At 34.6% G+C, this 16,439-nt stretch overlaps 2 protein-coding genes and 1 non-coding gene across 4 annotated transcripts; 1 reads left to right on the plus strand and 2 right to left on the minus strand.

Moving 5' to 3' along the window:
• Positions 1-1,064: 1,064 nt before the first annotated feature.
• Positions 1,065-8,028, plus strand: LOC129900829 (protein NPG1). The gene is made up of 6 exons (XM_055975904.1): positions 1,065-1,322; positions 1,654-1,852; positions 2,454-2,709; positions 2,807-4,017; positions 5,169-5,316; positions 7,444-8,028. The coding sequence occupies exons 2-6, from the start codon at positions 1,679-1,681 to the stop codon at positions 7,761-7,763; spliced, it is 2,109 nt and encodes a 702-aa protein (XP_055831879.1). The 5' UTR covers positions 1,065-1,322; positions 1,654-1,678; the 3' UTR covers positions 7,764-8,028.
• Positions 8,029-8,908: 880 nt separating this feature from the next.
• Positions 8,909-11,499, minus strand: LOC129899724 (40S ribosomal protein S7-1-like). Of its 2 annotated transcripts, none has more exons than XM_055974756.1 (6): positions 11,394-11,499; positions 10,789-10,873; positions 10,613-10,686; positions 10,377-10,500; positions 9,471-9,653; positions 8,909-9,218 (listed from the first exon to the last, which is right to left on the minus strand). In XM_055974756.1, exons 2-6 carry the CDS (start codon positions 10,861-10,863, stop codon positions 9,099-9,101), a joined length of 576 nt encoding a protein of 191 aa, XP_055830731.1. In that variant the 5' UTR covers positions 10,864-10,873; positions 11,394-11,499; the 3' UTR covers positions 8,909-9,098. The 2 variants fall into 2 exon arrangements, with proteins under 2 accessions (XP_055830731.1, XP_055830732.1); XM_055974757.1 differs by having other exon boundaries at positions 10,789-10,880; positions 11,394-11,498.
• Positions 11,500-12,051: 552 nt separating this feature from the next.
• Positions 12,052-12,125, minus strand: TRNAN-GUU (transfer RNA asparagine (anticodon GUU)). Its single transcript has one exon. It is a non-coding gene; the product is annotated as a tRNA-Asn (tRNA).
• Between the last annotated feature and the right edge of the window lie 4,314 nt (positions 12,126-16,439).

Genomic DNA, 16,439 nt, shown 5'->3' on the forward strand with positions numbered 1-16,439 from the left:
TACTATACAAGTCCTTCCATATTTACAAAGAAGTCTCTCTCTAGAATTCTCGACACATTCTAGAGAATTCCAAGTCTTTCAAGACTTCTCTACAAGCTTCTATAAGTATCTAGAGTCTTCCACTAACCTCTCCAAGACTCTAGATTCTTCTACCTTCTTCAAGATCAAGTGGCGGGCCATAACAATAGGGCCATAAAGGTTAACCCCAAAAATATTTTGAGGTCAAAAGATAAATGAGGGATATTTTTGTATCAATATTAATACTTTAAGGGTATTTGAATATACTTTTTATGTTTATATACATATATAACTGTTGAATCATGTGAACAATACACAAAAGGTTAGCCCAACACTCCAACGCATTCAAAATGCATCTCAATTGTTCAAATTTGATTCCTAAGGATTGAATTTTTTTTATTTTTTTATTTTCAAACGCATTAGGTGAACATTCTGAATCCATTAGTACAAGATAGTTAATAAATATGTATTCTTACCTTAGTTTATTATTTGATCATATACATTGATATGAATACTATAATTTTCTGATGTCTGATAGTTGTTATTATCTATTACTTCCACTATTTCCACTACTTTCTCTATGTTGATTGCTCTATCTTATTTGGATTGCTTTCGTTACTTGCTTTTTCATATTGCTTTGAACTTCTTATTCTTATCTGACTTCTTTTTCTGATTTTACTGAGCCGAGGGTCTTTCGAAAACAGTCGTCCTACCTTGGTAGGAGTCAGGTCTGCGTACACTTTATCCTCTCCAGACCCCACGTTATGGGATTTCACTGGATCGTTGTTGTTGTTGTATACATTGATATGAATGAAATGATACACGCACTCAAGGACATGATCACATAATTAATAAAATGACGTTGAACACATTTCAAATTTAAATCTCAATAAAAAGAGAATACTCATGATTTCTTGTATCTATTTTAGCTTTAATAAATTGATTTGGCACGCAAAATGACTCAGAACTGTCTAACACCATCGTAATAAAAAAAAAACTAATAAATAAAATGATACTTACTACATAAAATTAGAGGATAAAAAGTAGTTTGGAAATTAATCTCGCCGGCGGTAACTCCAAAATTCCCCAATATAAAACCTGAACCGTGAGTACCTGTCTTCTTTTGTTGTTGTTGTTTTTTGTTTTCATAGGATATTCCGAGTCACAAGTCAAAACGCTGTCCCCGTTCTTCTTCTCCTTTTCTCTCTTCCTTGATCCAGACAAATTTTCACCCCTTTCGTTGTTTTAAACAATTAACCTATAACAACACCATTCATCTCCCACTAAAATCAACAACATTGAAGGTAATACCCATTCCTATTTTCTCGAATTCTTGATTCTTACATCTTATATTATTATGAATATTCAGTTACTTTGATTTTTTGAAGATTCATTTTTTATGCGCCCCCTTACTGTTTCATTATATCAATTCTTAGAATTGTGATTCAAAAATGGATTTTTTTTGCGTTTTTTTAATAATGATGAAGTTTTAACCAATTGGGTTGGTAAATTTGAAGTTTGTTGTGCATATTAACATCAAGAACGGAAAATGGGGCAAAGGGATTACACGTTTTCTTGATGCTATAGAAGCTAAGGGATCAAATTTTATGGTTAATGATTTTTTTTTAATTGTAGTGAGCATAGGAAGTGGGGGCCAGAGATGTCTGGAAATGAATCACCAGAATTAGGGCAGGCTGATGTTGATCCATCAGTTAGGCAAGTTTGTGCAAATGGGATTTGCATGCAAACAAATGTTGTTGAAGCAAAGCTTGATGAGGGAAACATTCAAGAGGCTGAATCTGCATTACGCGAAGGTTTGTCCCTCAATTTTGAGGTGAGTGGTTGTCAAAGTTTATGTTTCTTATTGCATTCCTATCGAATTTTTATTTGTGCAGCTTTAACTTAGAGCTTATACAAACTCATAGTGATAACTAAAGCAGTAAAACTTAGGACACAATGCTCTCTTTGATTAAATTCATGATCCCGACAAAATTCTTTTTTTGGTGACTTAAATGTTTGAAGGAATCCATTGATGATGAGTTTGAGATTCTATCTCTTTAATCCTTTAGACTTCAAAAGACAGATTCTTGAAAATACCCATATATCTGATCCTTTCTGTTTTCATATTATGTACAATTTCCATCGATTATAGGCATTATGCGTTACTAAAAGTTTCTGCAAAGTTATGAGCTTTCTGATCTGTTGTCTTTAATTGATGCTTTATATTTCTGCGAAGTTTATGTTCAACAATTACGCTGCATTACGCTATTCAGTTAATGCATTTTATCTTATTTCCCTGAAAGCTCTTTAAGTTGTAATAGTTTATAAATGTCCGTTTCTTCTTCCTTTATCTCTTCCATTCTTGATTGTCATCAACATGAACTTAAAAGGTCTAAAGGTATGTGTTTGCTGATGGATTAAAATTTTGATCGCAGGAAGCGCGAGCTCTTCTTGGAAGATTAGAATATCAAAGAGGAAATGTGGAAGGTGCTCTTAGGGTGTTTGACGGTATTGATCTCCAAGCAGCCATACAGAGGATGCAGCCTTCTGTTACTGAGAAACAACTTTCTAAAAAGGGCCGCACTAAAAGCATCGAGTCTGTGCCAGGTGTTTCACAGCATGCTGCTGGTCTGGTCCTTGAGGCCATATATCTGAAAGCGAAGTCCCTGCAAAAGCTTGGAAGACTGACTGGTAGAAGGCACTTTCAATAGTTTATATAACGTAATGAAAATTTGCTATTTCTTTGATTTGATCATTTACAGATGTTTCTTTGATTGGGAATTTGTAGAGGCTGCTCGTGAATGTCTAAGTGTGCTTGATGCTGTAGAGAAGATATTCAATAATGGCATACCTGATGTTCTGGTGGAGAATAAGCTGCAAGAAACTGTGAGCCATGCTGTTGAGCTCCTTCCAGAGCTATGGAAGCAAGCTGGTTCCTATTCTGAAGCAATGTCTGCCTATCGCCGTGCCCTTTTAAGCCAATGGAATCTCGATAATGACTGCTGTGCCAGGATTCAAAAATCATTTGCTGTGTTTCTGCTTTATAGTGGGGTTGAGGTTTGCCCACCAAGCTTAGCTGTGCAAATTGACGGTTCTTATGTACCTAGGAACAATTTAGAAGAAGCAATACTGCTGTTAATGATTCTGATGAGAAAAGTTTACCTTGGTAAGATTAAATGGGACCCTTCAGTTTTAGAGCACCTTACATTTGCTCTGTCTGTATGCAGTCAAACCTCTGTTTTAGCTAAGCAACTTGAAGAAGTAATGCCAGGGGTACTTAACCGGATTGACCGTTGGCGATCTTTAGCACTTTGTTATTCTGCGGCTGGACAGAACAAAATTGCCTTCAGTCTGCTGCGGAAGTCTCTGCATAAACATGAAGAGCCAGATGACGTTCTCTCGTTGTTGTTGGCTTCTAAAATTTGTTCTGAGGATGTTTTTCTTGCAGCTGAGGGAGTGAAGTATGCACAGAGGGCAATAACTAATGCAAAGGGTTCAAATCAACACTTGGAAGGTGTTGGTCTCCGCGTGTTAGGTCTTTGTTTGGGCAAGCAGGCGAAAGTTGCAACCTCTGACTTTGAGAGATCACATCTTCAATCTGAGGCTTTAAAATCTTTAGATGGTGCAATGGCTTTAGAGCATGAAAATTCAGATTTGATGTTTGAGTTAGGCGTTCAATATGCAGAGCACCGTAATCTGGATGCAGCTTTGCAATATGCGAGAAAGTATGTTGATGCAACAGGAGGATCTACTTTAAGAGGTTGGAGATTGCTTGCTTTAGTTCTTTCTGCTCAACGTCGCTATTCAGAGGCTGAAGTAGTTACTGATGCGGCCTTTGATGAGACTACAAAGTGGGATCAAGGACCTCTGCTAAGAATGAAAGCTAAGCTAAAAACATCCCAATCACGGTACATTGACGCTGTTGAACCTTATCGTCATCTCCTTTCATTGGTTCAAGCTCAAAGAAAATCTTATGGACCATTCAGAAATGCACCTCAGGTTAGATTGTATAACTAGTAACTTTAGTGGAAAGTGGAAACATATGTGTCTCAGGTTTTCCTTTTCACTGCCCACCACCTTATGCCAGCATATGCCCCTAGTAGTCTGCATTTACTCAGAATTGGGATAGAAGCAATCAATTCTTAGTGAGATTCTGATTCTGAAGTTCAATAGCTGCAACTTCAAAACCAATTCTTGACTCCATCTCCCCCCTCCCCCCCTTCCAGTCTCCCCAAAATTAAAGAACTCATTAAAGCATTTTACTTGGTCCTGAATCTCTTGTTAGAACTCAGAAGCAGCACAATTCTGTCAAGCAAAAAAAAGTTTCCACCAAATCAAGAAAATCTTCTCAAACCAAAAATCGTCTCCGTAGTGGCCCTTCTATGCCATATGTTACCACTAGCTGCCACCCACTACTGGTTTATAGATACGATTCTGTATTTCGGTACAGTAAAAATTTCATCTCCATCATGATTTCCTCATGTTATCAAAAAATGAGATTGAATGTGTGCTTACAACAATAACAACAACATACCTAGGTGTAATCCCACAAGTGGGTAGAGTGTACGCGGATCTTACCACTACCTCGTGGAGGTAGAGAGGTTGTTTCCAGTAAACCCTTGGCTCAAGTGCATCCCAAGTACAAAGAGGAAGAAAACAGTGTAGAAAAAAACATAGCAACTAATAATGGAAGATATCAAAAATGGAACAAGAACAACAAAATAATGTGATAATAGCAACGCAGTAAACCACGGTGATAGATATCAAAAACAAGAACTATAATAATATAGCTAGTACAACGACAAACACCAACAAGCCTAAATCCTCGAAGAGCCAAATAACCCTCCACTACCTACTAATCTTCTACCCTAGTATGCGTCCTCCATACCCTCCTATCTAATGTCATATCCTCGATAATGATTCCTTTCTAATATTTATTCTAATGGTCTTACGAATGAAGAGAAAATACATATTCCAGTACAAAACCCGTTTTATGTTTGCCTGTCATCATTCTGTAACTCACCTTGGTGCCTTACCAGTGAAGAACTTTTAGCTTCAATCGTGAAACAACAGAATATGCTTTCCATTCATACGATGCTTCTAGTTCTGACTTCATTGAATTATTTTCTTTTCGTATTTGTCTATTACAGGTGGAGGAAGATAAGGTAAATGAATATGAAGTTTGGCATGGACTGGCAGACTTGTACTCTAGTCTTTCACATTTTAAGGATGCGGAGACATGTTTGGAGAAAGCTAGAAATCTTATCGAGTATTCAGCAGACACTTTATGTACAGAAGGCAAGATTATGTCCTTAATTTACAATGACTGATCAAACTGTTTCTTTTTTTTAATAAAAAAAATTATTGACTTTCTTCCTTCGTTTTCTTTACTCGATAAGTCGATATCAAATTTAGTATATGTAAAAGTAGATGAGTGCAACTAAAGACTGAAAACAGTGGATGAGGAAAATTACCTCATCCATTCAGATCTGCTCATTTTTGGTGGGTTCAGATTAAGTAATAGAATTTGCGCATAAACATTTGAATTAAAAATTTTCTTTTTCTTTCTTTGCACCTTATTTATGACCTGGGGATAGCCTGTTGGACTGGAAACTTCAGACTTCCCCTATGTTTTTAAGACAATTTTTCTTGTCAGATACTGAGATCTACATTACATTAGATTCCTTATTTAGTCATGGACAGTAGTGTAGATATTTTATATAATTATATAGTTATAGGAGTAGTAATAGCAGGAGAGTTCAGATAGTGCATGGTGCTTCTCTACTTTGTACCTTGTGAAGTTTGAGCATGTTTTCCTTCCTCCTCCTTTAGTATCTGCGTCCCATCAATGTTTTTGTAGCTGTTATCTGAGAATTTTCTGAATTACTAGTTTTGATGCATACTTGATCTTAATACAAGAGTTCCAAAGAGATGTAAAATATTAAGAGTTTGAAACACAGGAAAGATTATATGTACTTTTACTTTTACACGTAAAATCTTAATACACCTATCTTTTTAGGTTGTTTAAAGATTTAATATGTCCATAAAAATGTGGAGAATCTCTACTTAGCAAGCCTTTGGAAGGAGATGAATATTGAGAATTCAGTTAACTGAACCCACTTTTTTGTAATTTAGACAGTTATTATATATAGTTATTTTGTTCTTTCTTTCTTGGGGAAGGGTGTAGAACTTCACAAGCTCTGGTATCAATTAAGTTACTGGAAACTTGAGTATATGTTGCTATAAGCAAAATCTTTAATCAGTTTTCTTTTAAAGACTGAACCTAGTGTATGGCATCCATTGTGCCATCAAAGTTTTGCAAAGAGTAATTAAGAATTTAATGTATTACTTCATTTTTTTGGTACAGGATGAAATCTACCATTTTAAACTGTTCTGAGCCATTGGCACAGTTCAAAATTAATTATTTTGTTTCTATAAATGAGCGGTAGAGGAACCAAAGTGACACCTAACATCCCTTCCTGATATTATTTTGTCACATACTCATCTTAAGCATGTTAAGGATCTTGCCAACTAGCTTCATCATGTCCCTTGTACTACAAAGACTTCTCTATGTTTGGGAAGGAGGGAAATAATAAGATAGAAATGATACAACTCCTTTTGCTTATTAAATGAAGAGAGTAGAGAATGTTGAAAGAAGTAAAATCCTCAAGTTTCAAGACCGATTTTTTTTTCTCTTGAATGTCCAACAATATAGACCCATCTTCTTTGCCAATTTCTCTCCAAGATGAAGAAAGGAAAAAAAAGGAATCCCTTTCACTTATCCTTCTTTTATTTCTTTTCCTTTCCCTTTTCTGATCATAGCATTTGCCTTCGGATGTGAAGCTATTGAAACAGTGCTAGAAACTTAACCCCCAGTGGCCTTCTTGTTTCTCTGAGAATACGGTCTACATCGAAGTAACTAGATGGCTGTATTGCTTGAAATTTTTGACTTCAACATTCAAGTCATTTCATAGTGTGATAGGTGGCGAAAGTAGAATGCGCTGGAACTAAAGTTGGAAAACAAGGATTGTGAAGAAACTTATTGAACACTAATTGTCTCTGGTTTTGTTTTTATCTGCTTTTTAGTTTACTTGTAGTTGTATTTCTCATTTCTAGAAAATGATGACAATTTTTCTGGTTTTCAGATGTCATTGTCAGCAAAGAGCTGACATTGAAAAGAGAGAGTCAATTTCGCCAAACGAATTCCTCTGTATTGTGGTTCTGGTGGATTAGATTGTAACTGTTGGACTAGTAGTCTAATACTGATAAAATATTGCCAACATAAGGGGTGTGATAAGGCTGCTTGCATATACATATTTGTCTGAGTTTTTTGTCATTGATACCTAAAAGCTTCCTTCTTAATGGGAGGGAATAAGATAAGTAGGAGAGCACTTCTGCTGATTTTTCTATGTCAATCTGTTTCAGGAATGATGTTTGAAAGACAGGGAGAAAATGGCAAAGCCTTGTCTGCTTATATTAATGCACTATTGGTAGAGCCTAATCATGTGCAGTGTAAGATCTTACTTGGTTCTTTATTGACTAAAATGGACCGGGGGATGTTGCCATTGGCAAAAGCAGTACTCTCAGATGCATTGAGGATTGAACCTACCAATCGTGTAGCTTGGTACCACTTGGGATTGGTTCATAGAGACGATGGACGGGTAGCTGATGCTGCTGATTGTTTCCAGGCAGCTTCCATGCTTGAAGAGTCTGATCCCATCGAAAACTTTAGTTCCATCGTTTGAAGTTTTCCAACCACCTACAAGTCAAATTCTTATTCTTTTATTCTTTATTTATACAGGTTTTGGGCACAAGGTCCAAAATTATGCTTAGATGACCTGTTTGGTAGGTTTTTTTGGAGATATTTTATACTTCCAGTGTTTTAAGAATTGTAGATTAATTGAACTATATACTTTCATTTTTACTTTCATAGGGAATAGAACAATTTGTCCTGTTGGGATGTGATAATTCATATGCATCAACAAAGGTCTAACAGTGTCATTTTAGGCACAGCCATGCGCCCCACTTCAGCCACCCACCCCCACACGAATTCAACCTTTTCAGGATTGACTTGCCCTCGTTGAGCTTAAGCCATGTCTTCCCCTCCGCCCTCAGCCCAAAAGAAACTGAATTTTGTTTGAGATATTATTATTTTAGTCGAGGAATCGTCAAAGAAATAACTTAGGTCATTGTAAGTTAAGGAGAAGAGAAAGTGTCAAGTGTACTAGCTAATTCCCGATGAAAGTGTTTCTAAAGAGGAAGGCAAAAGTATAAAAGGAAACTGAGAGAGGCAGGAGATAATCCTTTGATAAAGTTGAATCATTTATGAGTCCATATATTCTTTGCTTCTATTACCAAAAAAAACAAGAGTTGTTTTTTATGCTATCCAGGTACATTTTGAAATCAAACAGTTTGTAAGTTTTCAGGCTACCGAATGGATTTACAAGTCACAACCTTCATATATGTGGCAAAAATCTCTATCCCATTTTGTTAACATCTAAGAAGTAAAGAAAGGCAAGTTCAACTCAACATAGAGACTAATTTTTTTGTTTGATTGTTTCACTTAAGGCGTCTGGAGTAATAGTAATAGTTGTTTGTTCCTTACCAATCCTGGAAGGTAAAGAGGCTGCTTACGATAAGCATTAGATTGTGAAGAGAGCATGGTATATAGTTCAAACAGCACAACTAGCAATATCTTTTGTTCTGCCTTTGCTGATCTTGCTATCAGGAAACAGACCAATAACTTTCGCCACTATCACAAGTTTGAAGATCTTTTTGGCAACAAAAGACCAGAATGTATTGATAAATCAGTCTTGTGCAGCCATCTCAAAAGCCAACACCAAATAGACATTGATATCAGGTCATAGAGGGAAAGGTGGAGAGAGAGAGAGAAAATGAAACCATGTTTCAATAAACAAACCCGAAATCTATGACATAGCAACACGGTTTTAACTAAAAATTGATAGGAATTTCACATAGTTCTCTGCATTCTAAAACAAATGGAACTGCCAAAATTTCAAAGGAGGAACTGCTAAGGTGTAGTTTCACATCAAACAGATAAGAACATGCATTACATCTCCTTAAGCTTCAGTGTTGGGGTACTCAAACACAACATCTTTGCCTGAGAGCTTTCTGTAAACTGCTGAAAAGGTCTCCAACTTATACTCAGTGTTGTTTCGTTCCTTGGGGTCCAAGTACACCTATCCACAAAAAGTGATGAAAAACAAGTCAGGAAAACAAGAATAGAGCTTGCTGCACTTTTTAAGGTAAAGATAACGGAAGTTATCACTTTAAAATGATGTAACAAAGAAAACCACGCAGTTGTTAGTTCTGACATTTGTGAAAAATGCACAAGCAGTACTATTAATTCACCCTAAAGACTATTCCAGTTAACTGCAGCAATAAACACTTAAGCAGGAAGATACAGATAATATGGTGCTTCACATCGTTACCTTCATTATCTTGGAGCCATCAACGCGATACCTAGTACGCTTCCCAACAATTTCTGCCGGAACAACCAAGTCCTCCAATATGGCATCATGAACAGATGTAAGAGTTCTGCTGCGGGGTCGTTGAGCAGCTGAACCTCTCTTGGGAGGTCTCACTATCCTCCTGGTGGCAATAAAGATCACATCCTACAAAAAATAAAAATCTCAATCAAAGGCAGGAAGCCTCCACGCTACATTGTAAAACAAGGAAACAAGAAAAGTACCCCAATAAAGTAATGCAAATATAATGTAACATTTAAAGCTTCAGAATGGAAATAACATTTTGCCCTCATTGTTTTCCTAAAAAGGGGAGGCCATCTAATCAAATACCAACTCTATTAAGTACTACATATTGAATTTATGAACAGGTAATTGGTGCCTATACACAGTATAGATGAACAAGGCCAAGAATATTTTTGCCATGATTGCATGACCAACTAAATACAATTTTGAAGATTGGGCTGCATTAAGACTATTTAGAAGATTATGATACTATTATCAGAATAGTACACAGATCTTCAAAAAATGAGGGGAAGCAAGAACTAGAAAATATGACCATACCACTATAGGCCTAAATCGAAGTATGTGAATTCCAAAATGCCGATCCCAAAAGGTAATCTAAATTTTGCCAATTACAACTCAGGAAAACATTGTAGAAACCAAAAGTGCAGCACCATGAAGGAGTCAATTCTTAATGAATCATAATGGGAATTATGAAGAATGAATCTGCTACAGAACACCACAAAATTCAATAACCCTCGATGAACTAATATAGTGTGCATTTCAGATTAAATGATCTAGACCCAATTTTTTGTAAATTCTCAAAGACAATGGTGAAGACAAAAATTACGGAAATAATTTATTAGCTACCTTGCCACTGAATTTCTTCTCCAACTCCCTAACAAGGCGAACATGAGCCTTGCGGAAAGCCTTCCTCAGTCTGTATGGCACATGGATAACAACAGCTTTCCTGTTCCCTGACACATCAATTTGACTGCAATAGCCATGACACAAAGGCAGTTACTACAATGTGAGAAATAACTATTACCTACAACACAGAATCAAGGCCATTAAATACAGTACAACATAGAATAGAGCACACATACGTTGCTGAATTGATGTATAGGTCCTTCAATTCACTTTTCAGCTCTTGGTTGGTGTTTTCCAAATCAAAGAAAGCCTGTCCAGAAATGATTTAATGCCTTCCTTTAAACATCATATCCAATGAACCATCACTCAGGTTTTAAACAACAAATGCCATCAAGTAAGAACAGAAAATAACCTGTGCAACAGACACCTCAAACTCAGAAGGTTCAGCATCTTTATCTTTGTGAATCTTTTGCTTCGACGTGTACATCTTCACAGATCTGTTCACTGAACCAATTAAAACAGCAATAGAGGACAAGTCCAAATAAGTACTATATAGCATCAGCAAGAGCTAGTCCACACAATCAAAGATTCGATTTTTATATATTCTTAGTTCTACTAATAAAATGGCATATCAATCATTCACTCACCTACGCCTCAATTCCAAAATTAATTGGCTCGGCTATATAAATCCTCATTCTTTTCATTTTAACCAAATTCAATATCAACACAATGGTAGTTACAGAAGAAAAAAAAAACTAACATCCACCCAATAGTTTTCACGTCATAAAGATTAACCCCAATCGATAACCTCAAAAGGGTTGAAGAAAAACATCACTTTTCTTCAAAATCAGCAAAAAAAAAACTCCCTTAATTCATCTATTCCATGCTTCTACAAATAACCAATAACACAAAACTAAAGAAATCATGTTATAATACTAATCACTTTCTTCTAAGAGCTAAGAAGAAAAATGTTTAAAAGACTGAATTTTGACGTAAAACCTGAAGAGAAGAAAGTACCTGCTAGTGAGAGGCAACTACAGAGCTGATGTTTGTGTGGAAGCCAAAAGCTTTGTTTGCGGAAGTAAGAAAAAAAAGCTCTAGGGTTTTGAGGAGTATAAAAGATGAGGCTGCTGTACTGTTTAGATTTATGGGCTGGATTTAATTGATTGAACAACGGCCCATTGGGTTTAGTAACTTGTAAATTGGTTGTAACTTGTAACTATATGTTTTGCTCTAGGGGCCTCTTTTACATATGCTATTTAAGTTATACTATCAACATTAAGTTAGTAAATTTTTAAGGAATCGCATAATATAAACAGTTAACCAAACATTACTCCTAAATACTTTGTAATTTTCAGTTACATCTTACATAGCGATCATCTAAGTATCTTTTTGTACAATTACCTCCGTTATAACTTGTAAACCTTGAAGGTTCAATATTATTATTGATCTAGATATATCATTGGGAGACATGTCAAAAATAATTTTCTTACTCAATATTGCATTAAATCATAACATTATCTCCCATTGTTCATTATATTGAGTGCAGGAGATCTTATATATCAAGCAACTAAAAATGGAATTTTGGAAACATTCACCTTAGAAACAAATAGAGAGAAAAAAATAGTAGAAGAATGATGCCTATAAGACTACGAGAAAAAGAAAAGTTTAAAAACGCTAGAAGGAGGGCTTGAACCTCCGACCTTGTGGTTAACAGCCACACGCTCTAACCAACTGAGCTATTCCAGCATTGGTGTTATGTAAATGAGAGTAGTTATATTTGTCCCGTCATATTAATGGTTACACTTGCACATTTCACTTCCCACCTTGATAACGTCATGGATAGCATGGATCACATGGAAGCTTTAGACGAGCTTGATGGACACCAAATAAAGACATACAATGTGTGAAAGGTCCATCAAAGCGAAGAAAAACTAGAAAGAGGCTATGTGTGCAAGTGGTCATCTTCAAATTCAAGAATTCACAAAAAAAGATAACCAAACAAGACCCTTATTTCATTAAGGGTAAAAAAATTGTAAAGAAAGTGTCTTTTTTATTTTTTTAGTATATGTAGTAGTCTTTTGTCATTTTAGAAGACTTAGATTGTGATGAATTGAATATTTGAAAGCTTTGAAGCTTGTAGTTTCTAGGTGAAGCCTAGTATTAGTGTAGTTCTTAGTTGGTAATTGTAGTTGAGTGATTAGGGTGGATTCCCGATATTGCTTGTGTTAACTTCTTCTAGCTTAATCAATCATCGAGTTACCCTCTTTGTGGATTCAATTTGATTTTCTCTTTTTTGATTGAGTTTGGGTTATTGTTATTTGATCGGATTCAATTGAAAGGTGAAGGTATAAAGTCTTTTGTTGCTCATAAATTCGATTAGATTTCGATATTTCCACATATCCTTTTCTTTATTTTAATTTTCCACATTTTGATTCTAGTTCTCCGACTAGGATTGTTATCACACCCTAAGATACAAATTTTGTTATGTAACGCCCCTAATTATATAAGATAGTATTCACACTTCGATGGGACACTTCTTAGTAAATATATTATGTTTTACTCACTTTTTATGAACTTGACATTTTGAGAGATTTTAAAATTTGCTTACCATAGATTTGCGATTGTAGTTTAGGGGATCGTATTGGGGTATTTATATAAACTACTAATTAGAATTTTTCTTTACATATAAATATATATATGCATATATGTATGCATTTGGGCTGCCCACTTTTACTTTTGGGGCAAACACCTTTCTAGTAAGTGCTAGGTGATAAGTATCACCTTGGAAATTTTTTTATTACACTTTCTCTTTCAATTTCGGATTCTTAAAGCCAAGTAGACACTTTGAACCCTCTCTCCACCATAATCCCTCACAAAATTCACCAAGAAAACTTGTCCTTTCAATTAGAACTCAAAGCATCCCCCCTCTTGTGGTAAGTGTTCAAATCCCTTTTTGGGATTGTGTAGCTAGTAGTAATTCTTGCATATCTTGTTGTGTAGACCTTTGATTTTATCAAATAAATATGTTTTGAAAAGATAAAACACGTTCCTACAACTCTTATATTCATGTTGGACCCTATCTATGTTGTTATTAAGTCAAAAAAAAGGATGAATCATAAGACAAGTTCTGTCTAGATTCTTGAGTTAAACATCCCTCGTGTAGAACTGTTAGTGTTTTGATGATATTTTTTTGTATAAAATTAGTTTTTTATTGATTTCTTTTGGATTGAAAACTTAAGACATAGATCTAAATTTTTTGTGAAGGGTATAAAGTCTAGTTTTACCGTTTTTAGTTTCAAAATTTAAATATAACCGAACAAGTTCTGTCCAAATTCTTGAGTTAAACATCCCTTATGTATAACTGTTAGTGTTTTGATGATATCTTTTGGTAAAAAATGAGTTTTGCATTGATTTCTTTTGGATTGAAAACTTCAGACATAGATCTAAAAGTTTTGTGAAGGGCATAAAGTCCAGTTTTGCCATTTTCAGTTTCAAAATTTAGATACAACCTGAGGTACTTGGCTTTCTGAATTTACTGTTTTGGTAACATAATTCGGGTGAAAACATTCTAGGTTTATTTTTAATAATAAATCTTGTGTTATGTCAATATTATGGATATTCTGAAAATTAAAGAGGACATTTAATGATATTTTCAAAGTTGTTTATATCGTGTACAAGTTGAGGAACTTGAGACATTGATTGGTCTACGGTTTGAACTCTTGAAGTCGTGTTGGGTTGTTGTATGCCAAAAGGTCGAGGTTTGTGTATAAACTCTTGTTACCTGCTAGTATATTTGAAAAGCCTATCTTGGTATGTTTGTTATTTCTTGAAATTTATTTTGTCATGTTGGTATATTTGGAAATTTGCAAGACACTTGTTTAACTCGCCCACTTGTACGGATTGCTCGATCACTTGACATTCTTGTGGACTTTGTCCTTCTCGTGGCTGTGACTTTGTCACTATTGGCATGCCTCTTGATTCGGACCCTTTGCCAACTTGATTATGGATTTTTAGTTCGTCTAAAGTATGAAAGTTATCCATTTTAAGTACGAAATCCATTTTTAATATGGTTCTTGGTTCTCTTGATTATTGGTCTTTACCCTTTTTGATACAGGGCTCCGGTCCTTTTTGATACTTGATCATGTTTGCTGTGACGGCTTGACGTACATATTGGGCGAAACTTGATGCTAAATCTTGTAAATGTTCTTTAGAAATTATTGACACTTAAACTTTTACATATAGAACTTGATACTCGTGCTATATTTGTTGGCTTGATTTATTTATTATGTGTACATTTGTGCTGCTCATGACTTGAGAAAAATAAATTGGAGAACCTAAAGGCTTCAAACTTGTAGTTTTGCACCACTAAGCTTTATGCTTAGCGATAGTTATTTCTATCATAGAAAATGTCCGAGAAGATGCTTGAAGTTGACCATTGGAGATAAAGTTTTTTGAAGCTTTAAAGAAGATCACATTTGCATATAGGCATTTATATTTTGTAGTATTTTGGGACATGTATATGATCTATGGGGTGCTTGTGTATATGTATTTATTTGTGAGGGTTGTTCCATTCATGACGTTATGGGTTGTAACTTAAAGTTGGTTGCTTGTGTTGTTATTTTGGAGCATGTAAATTTCCAAGTCTTATAATGTAGTAAATTTACCTTTGGAGTTTGAATATTTGGATGAAGCATGAATTAGCTAACATTGGGTACTTATAAGTTGGTAATAGTTTATAGCATGAATTGTAGTGATAAGGAATAATACATGGATGTCTCGTAAGTTAGTTTCTTAAATTATTTTGAAAAGTCGTCTCGTCCTAAATTGAAACTATTATTTGATTTAATTGAGATCAAAAAAATTTAAACTGGCTAAAAACTTACACCTTTAACTCTTTTTAAATGGGACAAATTTCACTACTAGATTATATAAATATGCCTTACGGAAAGTTTATTTTTTTATTTTAAATATCACAAGTTTTATATACGTTTTGTTCTAGTAATAGCATCCTTCCTGGAGGATCGCTACACGTTAACTCTTCTCAATTTAATAAGTAATATTTTTAATAAAATTTAGTTCAAAACAAATTTTAGAAATATTTTTTTGGGTAAAACTACTTACATGCATCAGCTTCGAGGTTCTCATCAATTACAGACGTTTCTATTACTAAATTTGCTTATGCTCCTCTTTGATCGTGAGTAACTTGTCTGGTCATGTGATGTACTTATTCCCGTTACGAAAATGAAATGATGCTTCAACTTGACTCGAGACCAAGACTTCTTACAACTTACACCAATAGATGCAAGATTTTTTCATGATTAGATTGGTGTGAAGTGTACCACTAGCCAATGCTTTGCATGAAAAGCTTAATGTCCAATATAAGAACGAGGTTGATGCATATAATTAAAAAAAAAAGACATATTTTATATTGTTAACTTAATTATTTAATAGATCAAAAAAAATTCAAAATTTGAATTGAAAGGGCCCAATTGAAATACTTTATTAAGAGTTGAGATATTCAATTGAAACAAAGCTTAGTTCGAATAATGTTCCAATAAAATATGCTGACAAATTTAACAATCTATCTTTTTATCAAATGAAGGTTAAAGGCTTATGTACAAATACACATCACATATTTGTTAACTTGATGTGAATAACATGCGCGAATAATTTTTACTTTTCCTAATCTAAAATTCTAAATTGGATATACATAATGGCATTCGGGGTCCTTTTGCTGATCATAGTGATATTGTTTGTGGTATCATGTGTACTCGCATTGTTATGCATATATTAAAAAAATAAATTCTTTATAGACAAGTTAGAGAATAAAATATTTCCGTTTTCATCCTATGAAATAAAATTGCGCAAAATTATTTGTCCTTGGAAAAGTAATAGTTACTCTCAATTTTAGCGATTCAATGATTTTTCTAATTAAAATTGAGAGTCATAGCAAATTCAAAAAAACTTCCACTTATAATATTAATTACATTAAAAACTAATTGTTTTATGTTTTGAGCGTCCAATAATTTTGCAAGAGATTCAACAACAAATTTTGCTTGA

Source organism: Solanum dulcamara, chromosome 8, assembly GCF_947179165.1.
Source record: "Solanum dulcamara chromosome 8, daSolDulc1.2, whole genome shotgun sequence".
In the NCBI taxonomy this organism is placed as follows: Eukaryota; Viridiplantae; Streptophyta; class Magnoliopsida; order Solanales; family Solanaceae; genus Solanum; species Solanum dulcamara.

Coding starts and splice junctions, on each gene's coding strand:
- LOC129899724 (XM_055974756.1), bottom strand. CDS start 10,863: ATGTACACGTCGAAGCAAAAGATTCACAAAGATAAAGATGCTGAACCT. Junction 10,501..10,612: donor CTATACATCAATTCAGCAAC/GTATGTGTGCTC, acceptor TGGCTATTGCAG/TCAAATTGATGTGTCAGGGA. Junction 9,219..9,470: donor ATGGCTCCAAGATAATGAAG/GTAACGATGTGA, acceptor TTTTGTGGATAG/GTGTACTTGGACCCCAAGGA.
- LOC129900829 (XM_055975904.1), top strand. CDS start 1,679: ATGTCTGGAAATGAATCACCAGAATTAGGGCAGGCTGATGTTGATCCA. Junction 4,018..5,168: donor CATTCAGAAATGCACCTCAG/GTTAGATTGTAT, acceptor TGTCTATTACAG/GTGGAGGAAGATAAGGTAAA. Junction 5,317..7,443: donor AGACACTTTATGTACAGAAG/GCAAGATTATGT, acceptor AATCTGTTTCAG/GAATGATGTTTGAAAGACAG.